At 43.6% G+C, this 18,692-nt stretch overlaps 2 protein-coding genes and 1 long non-coding RNA gene across 18 annotated transcripts in view; 1 reads left to right on the top strand and 2 right to left on the bottom strand.

Annotated features, from left to right (window-relative positions):
• Nucleotides 1–346: 346 nt before the first annotated feature.
• Nucleotides 347–2,152, bottom strand: LOC120670513 (patatin-like protein 3). The gene is made up of 2 exons (XM_039950631.1): nt 956–2,152; nt 347–712 (listed from the first exon to the last, which is right to left on the bottom strand). Exons 1-2 carry the CDS (start codon nt 1,224–1,226, stop codon nt 651–653), a joined length of 333 nt encoding a protein of 110 aa, XP_039806565.1. The 5' UTR covers nt 1,227–2,152; the 3' UTR covers nt 347–650.
• A 422-nt stretch (nt 2,153–2,574) lies between these two features.
• On the top strand, nt 2,575–3,538 carry LOC120670616. The gene is made up of 2 exons (XR_005673273.1): nt 2,575–2,734; nt 3,365–3,538. It is a non-coding gene; the product is annotated as an uncharacterized LOC120670616 (long non-coding RNA).
• A 3,984-nt stretch (nt 3,539–7,522) lies between these two features.
• Nucleotides 7,523–18,692, bottom strand: part of LOC120670792 (disease resistance protein RGA2-like) — a 29,082-nt gene continuing 17,912 nt past the window's right edge. For 7 of the 16 annotated variants that reach the window (XM_039950945.1, XM_039950949.1, XM_039950947.1 and 4 more), the window contains one exon: nt 16,502–16,960. In XM_039950945.1, the coding sequence (XP_039806879.1) occupies nt 16,649–16,960 (312 nt within the window). In that variant the 3' untranslated portion in view covers nt 16,502–16,648. Of the gene's footprint in view, nt 7,862–8,902; nt 10,227–11,065; nt 12,060–12,173; nt 14,808–15,824; nt 16,961–18,692 lie in introns of those variants that run through there. The other 9 variants (XR_005673374.1, XR_005673375.1, XM_039950939.1 and 6 more) reach the window with 9 other exon arrangements.

The following is an 18,692-nucleotide window of genomic DNA, read 5'->3' as shown; positions in this document are numbered from 1 at the left end:
TACAGTAATTTTCAGAAAAACAATAACAGGCCTAATGCAAATTTAATTGATCACTTGAATGCAACAAAAGATCCACTTTCCTCTACTATGAGAAGGACTTGCAATTATTAGTTCTGATTTCAGTTATTAGCTAGAGAATTAAAATAGTTTAGATTTCTTTTTCATTTTAAAGGATGCTTAGAAGCATTTGTATACATTTTACTTTTAGACAGATTTCAGGTAAATAAAGTTTATAGCATACCTGGATAGAAAATGGTTGGACAAACCTGCTTCTCCAAGGTCCATACTGAGCAACTTGAGGCAAAAATTGATAATATTAATGCTCACAACCAAGTAGTATCTGCATCTTCTAAAAAATTTCAAATTGGCAAGGAGACAGCTTCATTTTCTAAACTAATACAGAACCACAAAGAGATGCAATTAGCCACTTGGGGGGTACAGCAGCAATTTAGTTATTTGTAATCCATTTCTAACATATCAAGCATATGCATCGGAGGAGAAAAGAATGGTGCACAATTTTGAAACAAAGTTCACTTCTATGCAAAGTATAAAAAAAAAAGCAGAACAGATTACCTCGGCTATTGAGGCATTATCAAGAAGCGGCAATAGGTTGGGGTGACTGAACAATGACGACACACCAATCTCCTCCTTCACCAGATCCAACTGCTCGTTGTTGTGTAGCGCACCTTCTTCATGGCATTCTCTCCATCCTCTGAGATTGACAAACGAAGCAAGACAGATTTAGTTGTGTTTGATACTGTAAGGTGTGGAATTGAAGAACCTCCACTCATCTGATCACAATCTCATAATCACAGTGGGAGAAGCACAAAGATTAGTGAAGTCAAGAATGGAGTATTCGCAAACAAAAATTAAACAACACACGAACCGACTACTATTAATTTTTAGGCAATTTCATGAGCTAATCCAGCACAATAAGTAGGGGGCAGGGTCGGAACTGAGATATGGGCACCGTGACGCCTGGCCGGTGCAACGTCGGAGGGCGCGGCCGTGGCGAGGTCGGAGCAGGGCACGAGTAGTGACGCCATGGTGTCCCTCAGCATCGCGTCGTTGAACACTCGCCGGAGCGTCCGCTCGCCGCGGAGCAGCTTCGCCCACCGCCCGCGCTGGCCGCCCCAGCACTTCCTCCCGATGCTCGCGGCCACGAACGCGAGCGCCTCATGGGCCGAATACCGCGGCCGCCCGTGGGGGCCTCTGAGGAACAGCATCACGGCCAGCACGCCCCCCGCGCCGGCGCCCGCGGCCAAGTCGAAGAAGACGGCGACGCGCGCGACGGGGTCCCGGCTTGCTCCCGCCCGGGCTCGAGCCTCGTGAGCGCTGCGGCGGCCAGGAGAGCGTCCTCGGCGCCCGCACCGTAGCCATCGATCAGGGGCGGAGCTATGTGTTCTCGTTGTTGTCAGCTGACAACGATGACTTCATCCAAAATCAATGAGAAAACATTGTTCAATACTATTCATTCACTACGCTGACACCATCCTCAAATGAGGCTAACACCGGTGGCTGCTGCGTCTAGCTCCGCCCCTGCCGTCAATGGCCAGCACCCGCACGCACCCGCTGTCGAGGAACGCCCGCACCGGCGTCCCGGGGCCGGAGGACAGGCACCATTGGCGGGAGCGGACGTCGGTGGCGGCGCGGGGAAGGAGTGGACCTTGGAGGCCCTCCTCGCGCAGCGGCCTCGCCGCTCGCCGCCGCCAGCGCACCGCCGCCACGGGCGCCCCACCTTGCCTCGCGCAGCTCACCACCTTAAAGGATGAAACTTTGAGATACAATTTTTGTCAAGATCTAGGCATCCATATTCCTCACAGATGGATTCACGAGTAAGATCAAAAGTTTGACAGAGAAAAAGAGGACCGGAAAAACAGAGAAGCAAAATGATTCCGCCAAATCTCGAGTTTTTTTCTCACCACGCCGATTCCTTGCCCTCCCGCCGTACCCGCCCCAAACCGCCGCCATCACCGGGTGCCTTCCGTTCCTTCCATGGAACCACGCTCTCCGCCTTCCATGGAACCACGCTCTCCGCGTACCCGCTCGCCGTACCCGCCGTCGCCAACAAATCCCGCTCCCATCAATGCTCGCCGCGGATCGCGATCCCGGAGTGATCCGGCGCATCTCATCTCCCATGCACCGGCTGATCCCGCCCATGGTTTTAAATCGCCGGCTAAGCCATTTAGCAAGATCAAGGTTACGGCGTTTAGCCAGCTATAACCGGCATTTAGCGGACTATAGCTGGCTTTAGCGGACTAAATGTCATAGCGGTTGTCATTCCTAGAGGCTATAGCCGTCTTTAGCGGAAGCTATAGCCGGCTATTTAGAACTCGTCCCGCCCCTCCCCCAGGCACCACGCTCATCCCTTCCCCATCCCCGATGCTCGCTTCTCCTCCCCGTCCGCCGTCTGCACGTCTGGCCATCGTTGCCACCTCCGTAGCCCTCGCTCTCCCCTCCTCTCCGTCCGCCTCCTCCGCCGCAACGCCGGGGCTCGAGCTGCTGGCAGATCGTGTGCCCCGTCGCCCTTCCCTCCTCTCCATCCGCCGCCTCCTCTCCGACTCCTCCGCCGCGCCGCCGGGGCGCGAGCCGATTGCAGATCGCCGGGCTTCGCGAAGCTGGGGTGCGAGCAACCGCGCACCTCTCCTCCGCGGCCCCCTCCCGCCCTCCTCCTCTCCGGGAGCCTACCTGCGCCCCTCATCCTCCGCAGCTGCCGGTGATTCACGAGTTCCAGGTATGCGAATTGAAGTTCGATACAATTCATGTGTAGCTACATGAACTAAGGTCGCAAAATTTGTTGCATGTAATAGCTTAATCGCTTGGGGCCTTGACTTGGTTAAAGGAGACCTGCTGTATTCTATTTTCCTTCTCTTAGTGAGCACGGTCGCGGAAAAAAAAAAGCTACATGAACTGGTGCTACCAGAACACACGAGTAGTGAAGTTGCAGCAAAGGTATATACATTCTGAGGACAAGCTGGGTATTTTTTCAAGCCATCTTATTGAGTTTGTTTCTAGCATCTTTGCTTGGTCGATGCTTCGGTGAAGTTTTTGACATAGATGTTAGAGAAAAAGAAAGATAGGAGCGACTAGATTAGAGAAAAAGAGAGCCATACAGGTGGTTGATCAGCTAGCATTGCTTCTGGGGTGATATTGCCATGTGAGATTCCTGGGTCCTGTTTTTCCAGCAACCCCTATGTAATTCGATCTTTCGATGTTGCTTCTTGCTAGAATTAGCTAGGGAATCATTTTTACATCTTGCTAGAATTAATATCCTGTTCTTAGCTTTATCTTTCTCAAATATGGAGATATCCTTCACAAATGAAAAACCAATCATTCATTAATCGTCTGGGTCTTACTTTTGCAGAGATGCCTCAATTGTGTGGTGGCCAGCTATGTGCTCAGTTCAAAGCACCTAAGTACAATGATCTGTTTGACTGAATGAGTTTTCTTCTCTTAAGTTATTATTTGTGGTACATGAGTCCTGGAATAATTTTTCTTCCCAAGTAGTAATTTTTCTGCCTAAGTAGTAAATTATGCATACAGCAATCAAAATCTACAAATTCATTTGCCTTTTCCATTGCAGTAGTTACAGGTTAGTTTTGGTTCTCATGTTCCTCGAATCCTAATATCTGCATTTCTATTTTAGATCATGTTCTGGAAATGGATATAATCAGTGGTGGACCTGCCACTAGGGCCACCCAGGCCGTGGCCCTAGTCGTGGCCCAGGAAAAAGAAGCCCAGTCCACAGGCTACAGCTTGTTTTGGCCCAGAAAAAGAAGCCCGATCCGCCCAGTCCACAGGCTACAGCTTGTTTTGGCCCAGAAAAAGAAGCCCGATCCACAGAGCAGAGCTTCTTCCACTCGTCTGGCCCGAGTCTTCGTGAAAAGCTGGGTCCGCCCCTGGATATAATTATTGGCTTACTGAATATGAGAAGGATGAAGATATTTGCCATGCATGTTTTCACCATCCGGATATAATTCTCATGTTTTCATTGAACAATTTTTATCTATATTTGACTTATGTCCAATTTTTTACCTTTCCAGTTAAATGATTAGGTAGCCTGTCCTGCTTCCCTTCTCTTATGCACAATGCTTGATGATTTATTACCTTCTTGTTTGTTTGTCATAGAGCCATGGCTTCATGATAGGAAGTGATCCCGTTGGGCGTTGCTCTCGCTTTTCAGGTTTAGCAATGGCGATCAGATTTGGATTCGGGGAACGTTCGATTTCATATGCTTGCTTTTCTGTTTTATCTGCGCATAATTGGTTCCCGTTTGGTGATTTGGTTGGTACATGCGGGATTATGCATCATATTAACATTTTGACCTGTGGGATTGATACGATTGAATGGCTACTTAGCTTTGGGCTTGGCGATAGAGCTGAAGTTTTGTTTTTTTTTTTGGTATTGCTCTTGTGCTGATGGCAGACTATGACGGTGCCTTTGGAAGGAATGATGTCGTTCTAGGACCTTCTTGTTGTCATTGGAATTACATTGGTTTTGCCTCCAATCGCAAGAGGAACGTCTTCTGTGGCATCTAAATGCCGTGAGGTTTGTAACCCTTATCCTTTTACCTTTCATCAGTTCTTAGTGATGGAAATAATGTTCCCTTGGTACCCTTGCGCGGGTGCTCCAATGAGAACTAGGGGAGAGTGCCGACTCTTTGATACCTCGCAAAAAATTTGGCGTTCTATCCCTCTCTTTACTTTCGGCAATTTACTTTCCGCAATTTTAATTCTTAGAATAGCCATGCTAGTATAGGGTTGGAACTTGGTTGCAAAACTTTGGAATGACTAGAACAGTCACATTTTCTAAGGTTTAGGCACATGGGGTGATTAGGCTTGTGTGTAAGTTTTAATTTCTGCAAGGAAATTTAGTTAGAGCCTAATTCACCCCCTCCTAGGCATCTTGGTCCTGTCAACTAGCTTCCGTAAAACTTGCTTTTCTGTAACCGCACCTAAAATCTTGTTTAGATCACCCAACTAACTCCCGTGCAAAGGAAACCCAGTTTCGGCAAAACCGAAAAAGCACGTATTAGTAAAAACGGGTCCTCGGCATTGTTTTCAATACTTTTTTTTAGTGGTTATCAAAACTGGTTTTGGATAATCATGATATGGACGGACTGCACATCGATTTTTCGTCATCATCCGTAGCAGGTCTAATTAATCAACGAGATCAGAGAAGGTTTTGCTCTTGTCCCTTCTTCAACAAGCCAGCCAAGGTAAAGGAGGATCTGTTGACGCAAAATCCGGTCAACACACCTATAGGCACTAGAGCTTGCGGATCGCAAACAGATTTGGAGCGTTTCTGCGAAGGGCGGTCAGACCGGCTCTTCAGATCACGCCGTGGTAAATTACAAACACCTACCCGGGAGGGGCCCCATCAGGGCTGGTACATTTAGGGTTGTTCTAGGGTCGGCAGGCCACCTAGAATGACTTTAGTCACCGTCGAGATGAAGGAGAGAATAGAGGTTTAAGGTTGGAAAAGTTGGGCAAGAGAAAAAGTAAAAAAGATAAAAAGATTAAAGTATAATTGATCGATTGGATTGTTATTCTTCTCAGTCCCACAAGAAATTCCTATTACAAGTCGTGATCTACATAAATTCCTTGATTCTACTCGGATTGGGCCTAGGTTGGTCAGACCGCCCCGGCACGCTGGTCAAACCGGCCCATATTGCCGGATCAGCTACAGGTAACCCGGTCAAACCGGCTGGTGCTAATTTTGGTCGTCAACATATGCCCTCCTATTTTTTGGTGAAGCTTGAGTGCGAAAAAAATATTCTTGCAGACCAAAATTATTTAAGAGCGATGATAAACAGTGCATCGGTCATACCTAGATCATATTCAAGATGAAGCTGAAGATACTTGTTTAGGCTTCCACTCCTTGATTCGTGTTGAGCTAGGCTTCTCTTCAGGTTGCCGCTCCAGTGATCTTTGTTTCCGTAGTTGCTGCAGCTTTTTCTTTTGTGTGCGAGATAAGCCTGAGGGACACCACCTCTGTTTGTTGCTCTCATCACATGTTTTAATGTCAGTAGATGCACTTTGTTTGACCTGATCATTACTAACAATAATCAGTCGTTGTGGTGCTCCCCAATTAGCATATGAAATAGGATATTGCATAATCACTACAAGAAACCTATTAATCCATGATGGATTCTTCGTGACGGATTCAGAGAACGTCATAAATGGTGCACCATCTGTGATAATTTCTATTTTTTTCAAATTCGTCTCAATTCTGCCCATTACATAGTGACGTTCAACAAAATTCGTCATGGATTAGCATGGCGGCGAGCACTACCTAGTGACGTTCTATAAAATCGTTATGGATCATGTAACACCCTGTGTTTTCCTTCATGCTAGAAAAAAACTAAAAATTTGAACCTTTAAAATTGTCCAACAAATTAATAAATTGCTTTGCTTGTTTGTGTGCCACAAACACCTTTTTTCAAAAATCCTTTCGAAAACATTGCATCAAAATACACCATGTGCATTTTAGAGTATCATAGGTTCTTGAATCCTTTCAAATCCTCTCAAAATCCTTTCAAATCCCATTCAAAATCTCTATACAAAAATGATCAAATCATTTCTTTTTTCCCTCCACTCTTAACCCAAACCCAGCCTCCTCTCAGCCCAGCTCAGCCCACTCCTCATTTTCCTCTCTTTCCCTTAGCAGGCCACCTTCCTTTCCCTCCCTTCCATGTGGCCCAGAGGAGACTAATAGTTTTCATCGATCCACGACTCTTTATTACCTTTCCAATTCACGATGAAATGCTTGTGGTCTTTTGTTTTGTGTAGGTTTTTAGAATGCTGTGACTGGTAATCTGTGACATTGATGTTTCTGCCAATCTTGAAAATGGCCTTTATTTCTTGTTCTGGGCTGGAATGGTTTTTCTGGAAGCCTGGGCTGAATTCGCTGAATTCAATGGGCTAGTGCGTCGATAAAAATTTGGCCCATTTAATAAATAGGCTTCGATGGTTATGTTAACCGCCACGTCATTATCCATGTCATCAGCCACGTCTTCATCCATGTCAGACGCTGTGTCATCGTTCACATCATAATTAGAGACCATATCATAGTCACGTCAGCAACAAAGTGCCATGTCATCATCCACATCACTTGGCTATACAATCTATGACTATTTCTATGACGTTTATTTTTATCACAAACACTGGGCCTAGGTTGGGTTGCGTGGGCTTAAGGCCAATCTATGGTGGTTAAGAAACATCACAGATTGAGTCGATTTGTGATGTTTTTGTGAAAACATCACGAGGGTTAATAGGTGACGCTTAATACATGACGGTATGAAAAAACATCATAGATGCCGTTTCGTAATGGTTTTTCGGTGATCTGTGATGAAATTATTCTGTCATCGATTAAGGAATTTCTTGTAGTGAATGTAAGGTTGCATCCACATATTAACATAAGGATTTTTTTTAAATCGAGGATAAACCCCATTTCCATTAACAAACGGAAATACCATTCTGGACGAGTGCACCTCGAACACAAGATTACAGCAACGAGGGGGGACAGAGTAAAAGTTCAAACTGAATAGAACTGGAGCATGGCATTCATTCTCGGGACACCAGCAGACCGAAGTTCAGAACCTAGTTTTCCAAGAAGCGATAGAACACAAGACAAAACTAACACACGAGATAGCAACTAAACACCGAGCTACCCAGAAAGCAACGGCAGGGTCAAGCTTCCTCCTCGGATGCTTCATCAGTTTTGTCTGGGGCAAATGTAGGACCATCCAACAGCAGGCGAGACGGGGGACGCATCTGTTGAGCCATCACCTTGTGGACACAAGAGATTAGTATCTTCACACCTTCCAAAATCTTTCCCTGCATATCGGTCCCATATAAACCTGCCCAGAAAGACATGAGCGCACACGCGAAAAGCATTATATCAGTGGGGTGTTTCAGCATGTCTTTTTTATCAAAACAGGCCTCATTTCGACGTTTCCAGATGGCCTAGCAAACAGCTGCTACACAAAAAGTGTACACAGGTTGGCCACCTGGTAACCAATGATCAATCCAAGATTTGTATTGTGTAATGTTTCCAGGGAGGTTGTTAGCTCCTATGCACAGAGCCACCAGGCCCCAAGTGACTTTTGCAATGGGACAAAGGAAGAACAAATGATCAATATATTCATTAGAAGAGCAGAAATAGCATGAAGGATCCCCAGTCCAGTTCTTTTTAATAGGTTATCCTTAGTCAGCATAACTCCATTCTCTAAAAGCCACAGAAAAACCTTTACTCTATGAGGGATTCTGGCTTTCAAATAGACTTGAAAGAAAGACTAGAGTCATCATTGGTTAATAATTCATAAACTGACTTTGTGGAAAATTTGCCATTGTTATTCAGCTTCCAGAAAATAACATCATTCTCATTTTCGAAAGGATAAGAATAGATTTCATCCACCAGAGAGGTCCAAGAAGTGAACAGAAATGTGGGTAACCAACGTGAGAAGTTTAATTGGGCATTCCTCAACACAAATTGATTAACAATTATATACTTGTCCAAACAGAGTTCATAATGTACAGGATATAAAGAACATAAAGGCTTTTGTTTGAACCAAGCTTCTTCCCAAAACAAAGTGTGTTTGCCATTTTTAACTTTCGTTGATCTTCCTCTTAAATAGATGTGTCTGATTTTAAGAAGATCAGACCAAATGGGAGAGTCATCAACCTTATGTTTAATTAAAGTAATCAGGTTGTTCCCACTCATATACTTGGCCTTAACAATTGTCTGCCACAAGCCCTCTTCATGTTCTAATTTCCACCACCACTTACAGAGCAGGCTTACATTCATTTTTTTATGTTCTTAATGCCCAAACCACCTTTTCTTTTTGTTTTGCAGACCACTAACCACTTGGTCAAATGATATTTTTTCTTGACTCCATTACTTTGCCAGAAAAAAGTTCTCTGTTATGGTCTTGGGAAGTTGATACATAGACATGTGGTATATGAAAGTGCTGGAAAGGCTAGAATTTATCAGGGTTAGCCTTCCAGCAATAGACAGGGAACTTCCCTTCCAAGAGGAGAGTTTTTTCTCATTTTTCTCAATCAAGGGAGTCCAGTCCTTAACATGCAGTCTTCCGGGGCTCACTGGGACTCCTAGATACTTAATAGGGAACATGCCTGTTTGACAATTAAAAAGATCTACATAAACAAAGTGTTTATCATTGTCACCATTAATCATGATGATTTCACTTTTAGCAAAGTTGATTTTGAGTCCTGACATGACCTCATACAAGTATAACAAGAGCTTCATATTTCTAGCAACTACAATGTCATCTTTGAGACAAATAATGGTGTCATCAGCATATTGTAGGATGGCAACTCCATTAGGGATCAAATTCTCTGCAAGACCATAGATCAGACCATTAACTTGAGCTTGTCTGACCATCCTGGCCAAACAATCAGCCACAAAATTGAAAAGTATTGGGGACAGGGGGTCTCCCTGTCAGACCCCTTTGTGACTTACAAAGTATGGTCCTTCTTCATTATTCATTTTAACACATACTGTACCCCCAGTAACCACTGCCCTGATCCAGCTTATCCAAACCTCACTAAACCCCCACAATTTGAGACAGTCAAAGAGGAAATTCCAATTGACCTTGTCATAAGCTTTTTCAAAATCCAGCTTAAGTACCACTCCAGTCCCTCTTTTTGTTTTAGTTTCATGGAGAATTTCATGTAGTGCCAAAACTCCATTCATGATATTTCTCCCTTTAAGGAAGGCAGATTGGGTCTGCAGGATCAGTTTATCAGCTAACTTTTCAAGTCTCAAAGTTAGAGTTTTGGTAATCCATTTATAAAGTATATTAACATAAGGATATGAACAAGACCACATCATAATCGGCCCAAAAAATGAGTATGGTGTAACAATATAATTACCCTGCGCTTGGCCAGAATTTGGTTGCCTTTGTGGTCTTGGTGAAGATTTTTGCTCTTGTTCCTTCTATTGATTCCTCAGTTTTTGGGCAATGGTGGTCTGACCGGCCTCAGAGGCAGTTCGACCGGCTAGGTCGGTTCGACCGGTTCCACCAGAATTAGAACACTTGGATCCTTGCCTCCCGAGCGACGAAGTCTTCAATGTAGCTCCATTGGTCGTCTACAGAGGCATCTTTTTATTAGACCTTTCCTCACCGATGATCACATTTTTTCCTTTAGCCTTTTTCAGCTTGATCCGGCCGAATTATCACCTTAGGATTTTGCAATTCAAGGCTGTGCATGGGAAAGGATTTTTATCAATTTCCATTGCATGAAGAATTACTCGTCCTTAATTGATGGCCGATTGTATTTGTCTACGAAAAATATTACAATCATTTGTGGCATGTGAATAAGAATTGTGCCACTTATAATAAGCACGTCGTTTTAAATCATCAACTGACAGCATAGTATGAGACAATTTAATTTTTCTAATTTTAAGCAACTCATCAAAAATTCTATCGCAGCAATTAGGAGGTGTTTAAATATTCTATGAGTTTAGGAGACTAAATGGAAGGGCCAGAAGGCGAAGGAGGTTGAGGATACTGGCTTCAAGATTTGGTACACGGGGGCAACATCGGGTAGGAATGGTGTCGGTATCTTGAACGATAGGAGCTTTAAGGATGGAGTTGTAGAGGTTAGAAGGCGAGGCGACCAGATTATCCTGGTCCGTATGGTAGTTGGAGATTCGGTTGTGAATGTGATTAGTGCCTATGCCCCTCAGGTAGGCCTTAGTGAGAGCACCAAGAAGCAGTTCTGGGAAGATCTAGATAGTATGGTCACTACTGTGCCTATCAGCGAGAAACTCCTCATAGGAGATCTCAACGGCCATGTGGGTGCAACTAATGTAGGGTTCAAGCGAGTGCACGAGGGTTTTAGGTATGGTAGCAGGAGTCAAGTGGGGGATGATGTTTTGAACTTCACGTTGGCCTATGACTTGTTGATAGCGAATACCCTTTTTAGGAAGAGAGAATCCCATCTTGTGACCTTTCATAGTGGACAACACTCGAGCCAGATCGACTTTATCCATGCTAGGAAGGAAGATAGACGGGATTGCTTAGATAGTAAGGTAATACCTGGGGAGTATGTTGTCCCTCAACACAAGCTTGTGGTGGCAGACTTTCATTTTTGGGTTTGTGTCCACTGGAACAAATATGCCAAGATTGCAAGAACGAAGTGGTGGAAGCTTAGAGGGGAAGCGACGCAAACATTTAAGGAGAGGATACTAGGTGAGGGGCCTTGGGAAGAAGGAGAATATGCAGACAACATGTGGCTAAAGATGACAATATGTGTTTGGAAGGTGGCCACAGAAGTGTTTGGCGTGAGTAGGGGAGGCAAACAGGAAGGGAAAGACACCTGGTGGTGGAATGACGAGGTGCAAAGGGTTATTAAGGAGAAGAAGGAATGTTTCAAGCGCCTCCACCTTGACAGGAGTGCAGCCAACATCGAGGGCTATAAATTAGCGAAAATGGCTGCAAAGCGAGCTGCGAGTGTAGCAAAGGGTAAGGCGTATGATGACCTGTATCAGCGGCTAGGCACGAAGGAAGGGGAGAAGGACATTTATAGGATGACTAGGATCCATGAGTGGAAGACAAGGGGCATCAACCAAATCAAATACATCAAGGATGGGATAGATCGACTTCTAGTGAAGGATGAGGAGATCAAGGGCTGATGGTGAGAGTACTTCGACAAGTTGTTTAATGGGGAGAATGAGGGGCCTATTCTTGAATTAGATAACTCTTTTGACGATACCAACAGATGCTTTGTGAGGGGAATTCAGGAAGCAGAGATCGGGGAGGCTTTGAAGAGGATGAAAGGAGTTAAAGCGATGGGCCCTGATGGTATCCCCATTGAAGTGTGGAGATGCCTAGGTGATATAGCGATGGTATAGTTAACTAAGCTTTTTAACCTCATTTTTCGGTCAAACAAGATGCCTGAAGAATGGAGGAGAAGTATATTAGTACCGATCTTCAAAAACAAGGGAGATGTTCAGAGTTGTACTAACTACTACTGCTCCTTGGCCTTTCCATAGGATTCTAAACTGTAGGTAAGCTTGCGTTTTCTAGTTTCCTGAAAAAACAGTCATTGGAAGAAAGTAAACCGACAAAGCATTCATAAAAGAACAGTCCTCAACGAGAATATAAGTGTGCCCTATATTGCTTAAATTCATGGCGGGGTATATACCTTAGTCTTGATGTGAGATAGCATCGTCATAGATTTCTCTGATTCACACCACTGCACTAGGTCAGGGCAGCCTGAAACTTTTAGCTCTTGGAGGTTGGTGAGTCGCTCTATGCTCTCTGGCAATGTTTGGATGCCAGTGCAATTGATTATCTCAAGTCTCATGAGACTGGTTAGGTCTCCCAACCAGTCTGGCAGCGCTGTAATGCTTTCGCAATCTGTCACAGATAAAGTCTCGAGGGAGGAGAGACATCGAATGATCTCTGTTGAGCTGCATGTGAGGTCACTGCAATGCTCGATGCTCAAGTAACTGATCCCAGGGAGTTGGTGGAGCAACCTCCACTCATGCAGAGGCTGCTCGCAGTAATGCACAAAAAGGCCTTTCGGAGCAGGGTAGGAGGATTCAGGTACCTGGTATCTCTCTTCCAATGGTGATAGCAGGTCATCACAACTCCTTATGTCCAAGAAGTACTCACCTCTAGGCAGGCACGGTTTAATCCTCAGCTTGGGGCAGCCACTTATTGCCAAAAGGGTTAATATAGGGAACACGAGCACATGTGAACCATCCTCACCACAGGGGTGTTCTGTGTTCCACTCTTCCAGATTTTCCATTCTTAGTAAACGAAAGGTTGTCAGTTTGGGAAAAGCTCCCCCGCAGCCGTACAATTCCCCATCAATCTTGGTAATGCTGTCCATTTGCTCGATATGCAGCTCTTGAAGGTTTGCTAATTGACCGAGTGGTGGTAAGGTCGTGCAGCTGGGCAACTCCGTAATGGAAATCCTGATGATACGAGGTAAATAACTCTCAATGCTCGTCACCCAGGGTGGAAACCTTATGCCATTGTAACCTTGTAGCTCGAAGTATTCTAAACAGGCTGGTGGCATCAGTTCTTTCAAAACTTCAATGTCCTCTACGAATCTCTCAGCACCTTTTGTCCATACAAATTTTATTTTTCCAATACTTTGTTTTCCCGACAAATTTATCCTCTGTGCCTCTGCAGAAGACTTGACTCTTTCAAGCCTGCTTATCTCCAAGATAGGAGGATTTTCATCCTTGAGCTTAATAATATTGCTGCTAGATTCACCATCATCGGCAAGGACCACAAAGTGAGGTAATAAGAAAGAACTATTTCTGAACTGAGGTAACGTGGACTCATCAAAACTGCGGCAACCATCCGTATTCAGAAACCTCAGACTGCCGATTTCAGATATACTTACTGGCAGCTTCCTGAGGTTACAACAATATGAGAGGTCCAGCTTATGCAGCTTTCTGAGCTTACCAAAAGTTTCGGGTAAACTGTAAAGATTCCCATTTCTTGACAGCGTCAGGTGCTCTAGATAGGAAAGAGCACTGATGTGACCCAGGAAAGCGTTGCTTTCGTCTACTCGTTGGTCACCACATATAGTTTCAAGACAACTTTTTAAGTTTAAATAGCGTAGTTCAGTGAGATTGGCAATTGCTTCTTGTAGCCCTCTTAGACTCGGCAGTTCTTCATTTACACCGATGGAACAATTTGATAAATTCAAATATCTGAGCTTGTTTAGGCCAGTCAAGGCTTCCGGTACACCATCAACACGATAGCAGTCTGACAAATCAATATGTAGTAAACTGTGGAGCTTCCCAAATGATGATGGCAATTTATACAGTGAAGAAGAACCTGATAAGTCTAAATACTTCAGTTCATTAAAGCTTCCCAAAGCCTCAGGGAGCTTTGGAAGCAATAATGTAGAAAATCCATCTATACATAACTTCAAATATTTGACCTTGGTCAGGGTGCCCAAGATCTCTGCCTCAACAATACCAACTATCCCGGATCCGCCTGCAGGATTTGAAATATTTTCTGCAGGATACTTGTATGATTCTTCGTCCCCAAGGAGGCTATCTTGGATGCCCATTAAGTATGAGCTGAATGATAAATTCAAATATTGCAGTTCTGTGAGGCTGCTCAACGCTCTTGGTAAGTTTCCAACATTTTTGCAGTATGATACGTCCAAATATTCCAGTTTCATGAGGCTACCCAGCTGTTCTGATACTCCTGTAACATCAGAGCATTTTGAAAGATCCAGATGTTCCATATTTTTAAGATTGCCAAACAGTTCTGGCAGTTTTCTTATTTTTGAACAACCTGACAAATCAAGATGAACCAGTTCCTCCATTTCTCCAATCGACTCGGGCAATGCTAATATTTCAGAAGACCCACTAATGCTTAGATAGTTTAATTTCAAGAGCCTCGTAATATGGTTCGGGATATATTTACCACGAATACCTGGCGCGTTCAGATACTTCAGATGCTGTAAGTGGGCAATAGAATCTGGCAACTGATTTATGCGGCATTCACTTAAATCCAAGATGCACAAGGACGTTGCAGATGAGAACGTATCGCCACGTAATTCAATATTACCGCAGTCCAGAAAACGCAGTGCCCTTAGACTGTCAGGACAAGTCAAGAATAATCCCAACGGTTTGCTACAATCAGTGAGCAATGCATGGCGGCAGCTGCCTCCCCGAGTACTGCCTTTTTTACTAGCATCCAAAATTTTATCGTCCAATATTAATCTCGCGAAGTCATGCACCAGATCATGCATGGTAAAGAATGTAATACCTTCATAATATGCTCCAGAAGTCTGCGACAAAGTCTATACTTGTGTCAGGATTCTAAATTTCTATTATTTTTTATATTAGTGTGCACGTAGCAACAAAATTAAAGTGCATTACAACTAGTTTGTTACCACAGCATAAAAGATTATTCTCATCCATCTTTAGTTTTAAAGTAACAACAGTTTGTGTATTTTTATAAGTACCTAAATGCTGTGGGGAGTGAGTTTGTTGGGTTTCCCTTAAAAACTGTAGGAAATATATCGTCACACAAGAAAATATACTATAGTGTATTGAAATTGTTTGCCACCCATATATTACTGTTGATAAAATTGCAAAATTTGTAGTTTCCATGGTCGTGTGTGGTTGTTGATGATCCACGTTGATGTGACAAAATAAACTTCTATATTTTTTCTTAATACAGAGATATACTGCCTTCTTGTGTGGATGTTTATTGATAGATAAGGAACATTTGTCCAAAACAAACTGAACATAATATTTGTACATTTCTCAGGTTACCAGCAGGTATATTATGAATAGGAACCCCTCAAGTTTGTTCTTACTAAAGCCTATAGCAGGAAAAATCCATTAAATGTACTTAATATATTTTTTTTGTTCAAGAATGAAGTACAAACTATAACAAAGTGTGAGATTACACCCAAGATTCTTAATCTTTTTTTCCCTCTGATATCATTTAGATCCCCAAATTAATTTCTTAATGAAATAGATAAGCCCTTAAACATCTACATCTCAATTAAACAGAGTGCTGACATGGAACTGAGAAGATTATGCAAGGGCTATCCAGCTGCGCATGAGCATACACTCACGCACATACACACAATGTTATGGGTCAGGCTATCTTGTCCTCCCTAGTGCAGTTTTTTCCCTTATGAGCTTGGGTTCACTGTTCTGTAATTATATATAGATACGCCATTTATTGTCTATGGTCACTATTTGTTGGTCACAGTGTACTAAATTACATCTTTACATGAGTTTCCTTGCAATTCTTTTGAGGAAATAATGAATTTAAAGGTTGGAGATTGACATAAATAACTCACTGGCGGTGACATTGAAGGTTGAAGGAAAGACATTCCCAGGAGCTTGGCAATGTACTTCTCACTGAGCTGGTGCTTCTTGAAGGGTGCTTTCATTGGCCTGATGAACCCCAGTGAAATCCATTGGTGACTTAGATCATCTTTAATTATGTTGTGACCTTTTGGAAAGATTGCACAGTAGGTAAAGCATGACCTTAGGCGGTGATCCATACCACTATAACTTAACCTCAAGGCTGCAAGCACTTGATTTTGTAAAGATCCATTCCTTGAAGTAGGTTCATTCCAAACATCGCTATCATTAACTTTCTCCCATTCATTCAAATCCTTGGACCGCAATGTGTATCCAAGAGATTGAGCAGCTAAAGGTACACCTCCACACTTCGAGGCAATCTCCATTCCTATATCCTTCATCTGTTCTTTGTCATCTCTAGCTTCAAAACCACTTTTTTGTTTTATTATCTCCCAGCACAACTCCTTTGTCAGGAGTTCTATCTTGTATGGCTCAATGGTTCCAATTTCCATAGCAACGTGTTCATCACGTGTTGTTACTATAACTATTATGTTGCCTGTCTCACCAAGCATTAGCATAGTCTTCAAATCAAACAATTTATATGGATCATCCTCCCATAAGTCATCCAAAACAATCAAAATCTTCTTCCCGGCTAATAGCTTCTTGAGGCGTGTCCGTATCAACTGTTTCTCATTTAGTTGGCTCTCCTTTTCAGTGAGCTGTGAAATTATGGAGTTACCGATTTTATTTGAGTCAAATCTTGGGGACACATAGACCCATACTTGAGAGTAATATTTGAATTTTGTGTCATTGTAAATCATTTTTGCAAATGTTGTCTTGCCAATGCCTCCAATACCATGTATAGGAAGGATGGTGATGCTATCTCTTTTTTTTTCCGAACAACTTCGGGGGGGAGATCCCCAGTGGTGATGCTATCTCTCATGCTGTCACCTTGTAATAAAGAAGTCATTATTTTTTCTTTTTCATCAGTCCTCCCAACAATGAGTTCTTCTATAACATCTGAAGAGGTCTCACGTATATCATAAAATTCCTGCTCATTGCAGTCAGGGCCTGCCATCATGGTAAAATCCAGCTGTTGATATGTATTGTTCTTCGGTTCCTTCGCCACCTGCAGGATTTCATTTGATTTGTTAATGCATTAAGAAATTAAAGTGTCTTAAATAGCAGATACGACAAAAGTAGTTATACATTCATCGCCCAATGCGCTAATATTAAACTTCCTACAACTTATAAGAAAACTGTGCAGCGTGTTTGTACTGCAAAAGGAAAAACTTTCCACGTTACCCACTAGTTTCTTGACATGTCAATAGGCAGTTAGGCCCAATGTGTTTGGTTCATAGCCACAACACGCCACAGCTGGCCACAATTTTTGCGCGCAAGTTAGGCAGCCGTTTGGTTGGTTACGTGAAGTTCGGCGCCGCCACAACTCGTCAAAGCATGCTAGTTCAATTTGTGTGCCGCAGCTTGCCGAGAATGTGGCTCACGAATCGACCGCCGCATCTGCGGAGCGACCAGAGTCTGGGCGCGGCATGCTTCGGCTCCGTCCAAACAGAACCTAAATTTCCCCCTAAATTTTATCTTGTGATTTCAGTCGTCTTTCTAACTAATGTTTTTACAAGGGGTTGCTTTTTTTCCCCTTCAACTGCCGGCGCCCACCATTGCCAAGCACCCTCACGGTAAGCCCCCGTCTCCGCCCTTCCTCCGCCTGGCCTGAGACCTGGAACGGCTTCCCTTCGGCCTCTTGAAGCTTCCCAGTACCACCCTCGCCATCCCAGCTCCTAGTCGAGTACTTCTACCCCCCAGTCGAGTGCTTCTACCCATGAGTCGAGCGAGTGCTTCTACCCACCAGTCGAATGCTTCTACCCACTAGTCACTAGTCGAGTGGTTCTGCTCGCTAGTCTAGTGCTTCTACCCACTAGTCGAGTATTTCTTCTCACTAGTCCAGTACTTCTGCTTTCTAGTCCAGTACTTCTACTCGCTAGTCCAGTACTTCTACTTGCTAGTCGAGTGCCTCTGCTCACTAGTCGAGTGCTTCTGCTCACTAGTTGAATACTTCTACCCACCCTAGCTTCTTTATGAACTAGTTTATGTTAGATAATACCCTATAAACGATTGTCCAATGAAGTGTATATAAGATGCTTAACAACTTTATAGTGAAATCCTTGTTTATCTTTTACCATCATCACGCTCATGCATGTGCATTTCATATAGAATCGACTACTCTTGCTAGCAGAACGTACGAGTTGGTGCCTGAGTATGAGAGTGAGCAGCGTGAAGCCCTGATTAATCTAACTAAAGCAGTCGAAGATCCGAACCAAAGTTCAGAAGAGCCCAAGGCTAGTTACGCTCAGGAAGACAAGCCCCAGAGCATGAATCCTACTACTTTCAATTATATGCAATTTATGTTTCATATATACTTGTGCATTTAAGTTTACAGAAATTGAATGGAACTTTAGTTGTATGATCCTAGGTAACCCTGTTCGTGAGAAGATAGAAGTTGAATGTCTACTACATACTGCGGCTATAAGATCTACGGGCAGGGCGATGGTACGATGTTCATGGTTGAGGCCCCGTCTGTTTAGTGAAAAATGCTAAGGCTGCAATGTGTGGTAGTGGTGGTTAAGCGTTTGAACCTACTAACCACATATCGAGAATATGGTAATCGGTAAGCTTAAATACCCAATTGGACCGGGGAGTGGACGGCACCCTCATCCTCTTTAAACTAGGTTCACATGTGCGCACATGCGGGTGCAGAGTCTGCGTACTCTATAGTTGAGCGGGGTGGCCCTAATCCACAAGCTAGGAAGAAAGGTGAAAAATTGCATGTGTGACTCTGAGAG

Source organism: Panicum virgatum, chromosome 4N, assembly GCF_016808335.1.
Source record: "Panicum virgatum strain AP13 chromosome 4N, P.virgatum_v5, whole genome shotgun sequence".
NCBI lineage: Eukaryota > Viridiplantae > Streptophyta > Magnoliopsida > Poales > Poaceae > Panicum > Panicum virgatum.
Note: the sequence above shows the minus strand (reverse complement) of the source record. Positions and strands in the feature narration are given on the sequence as shown.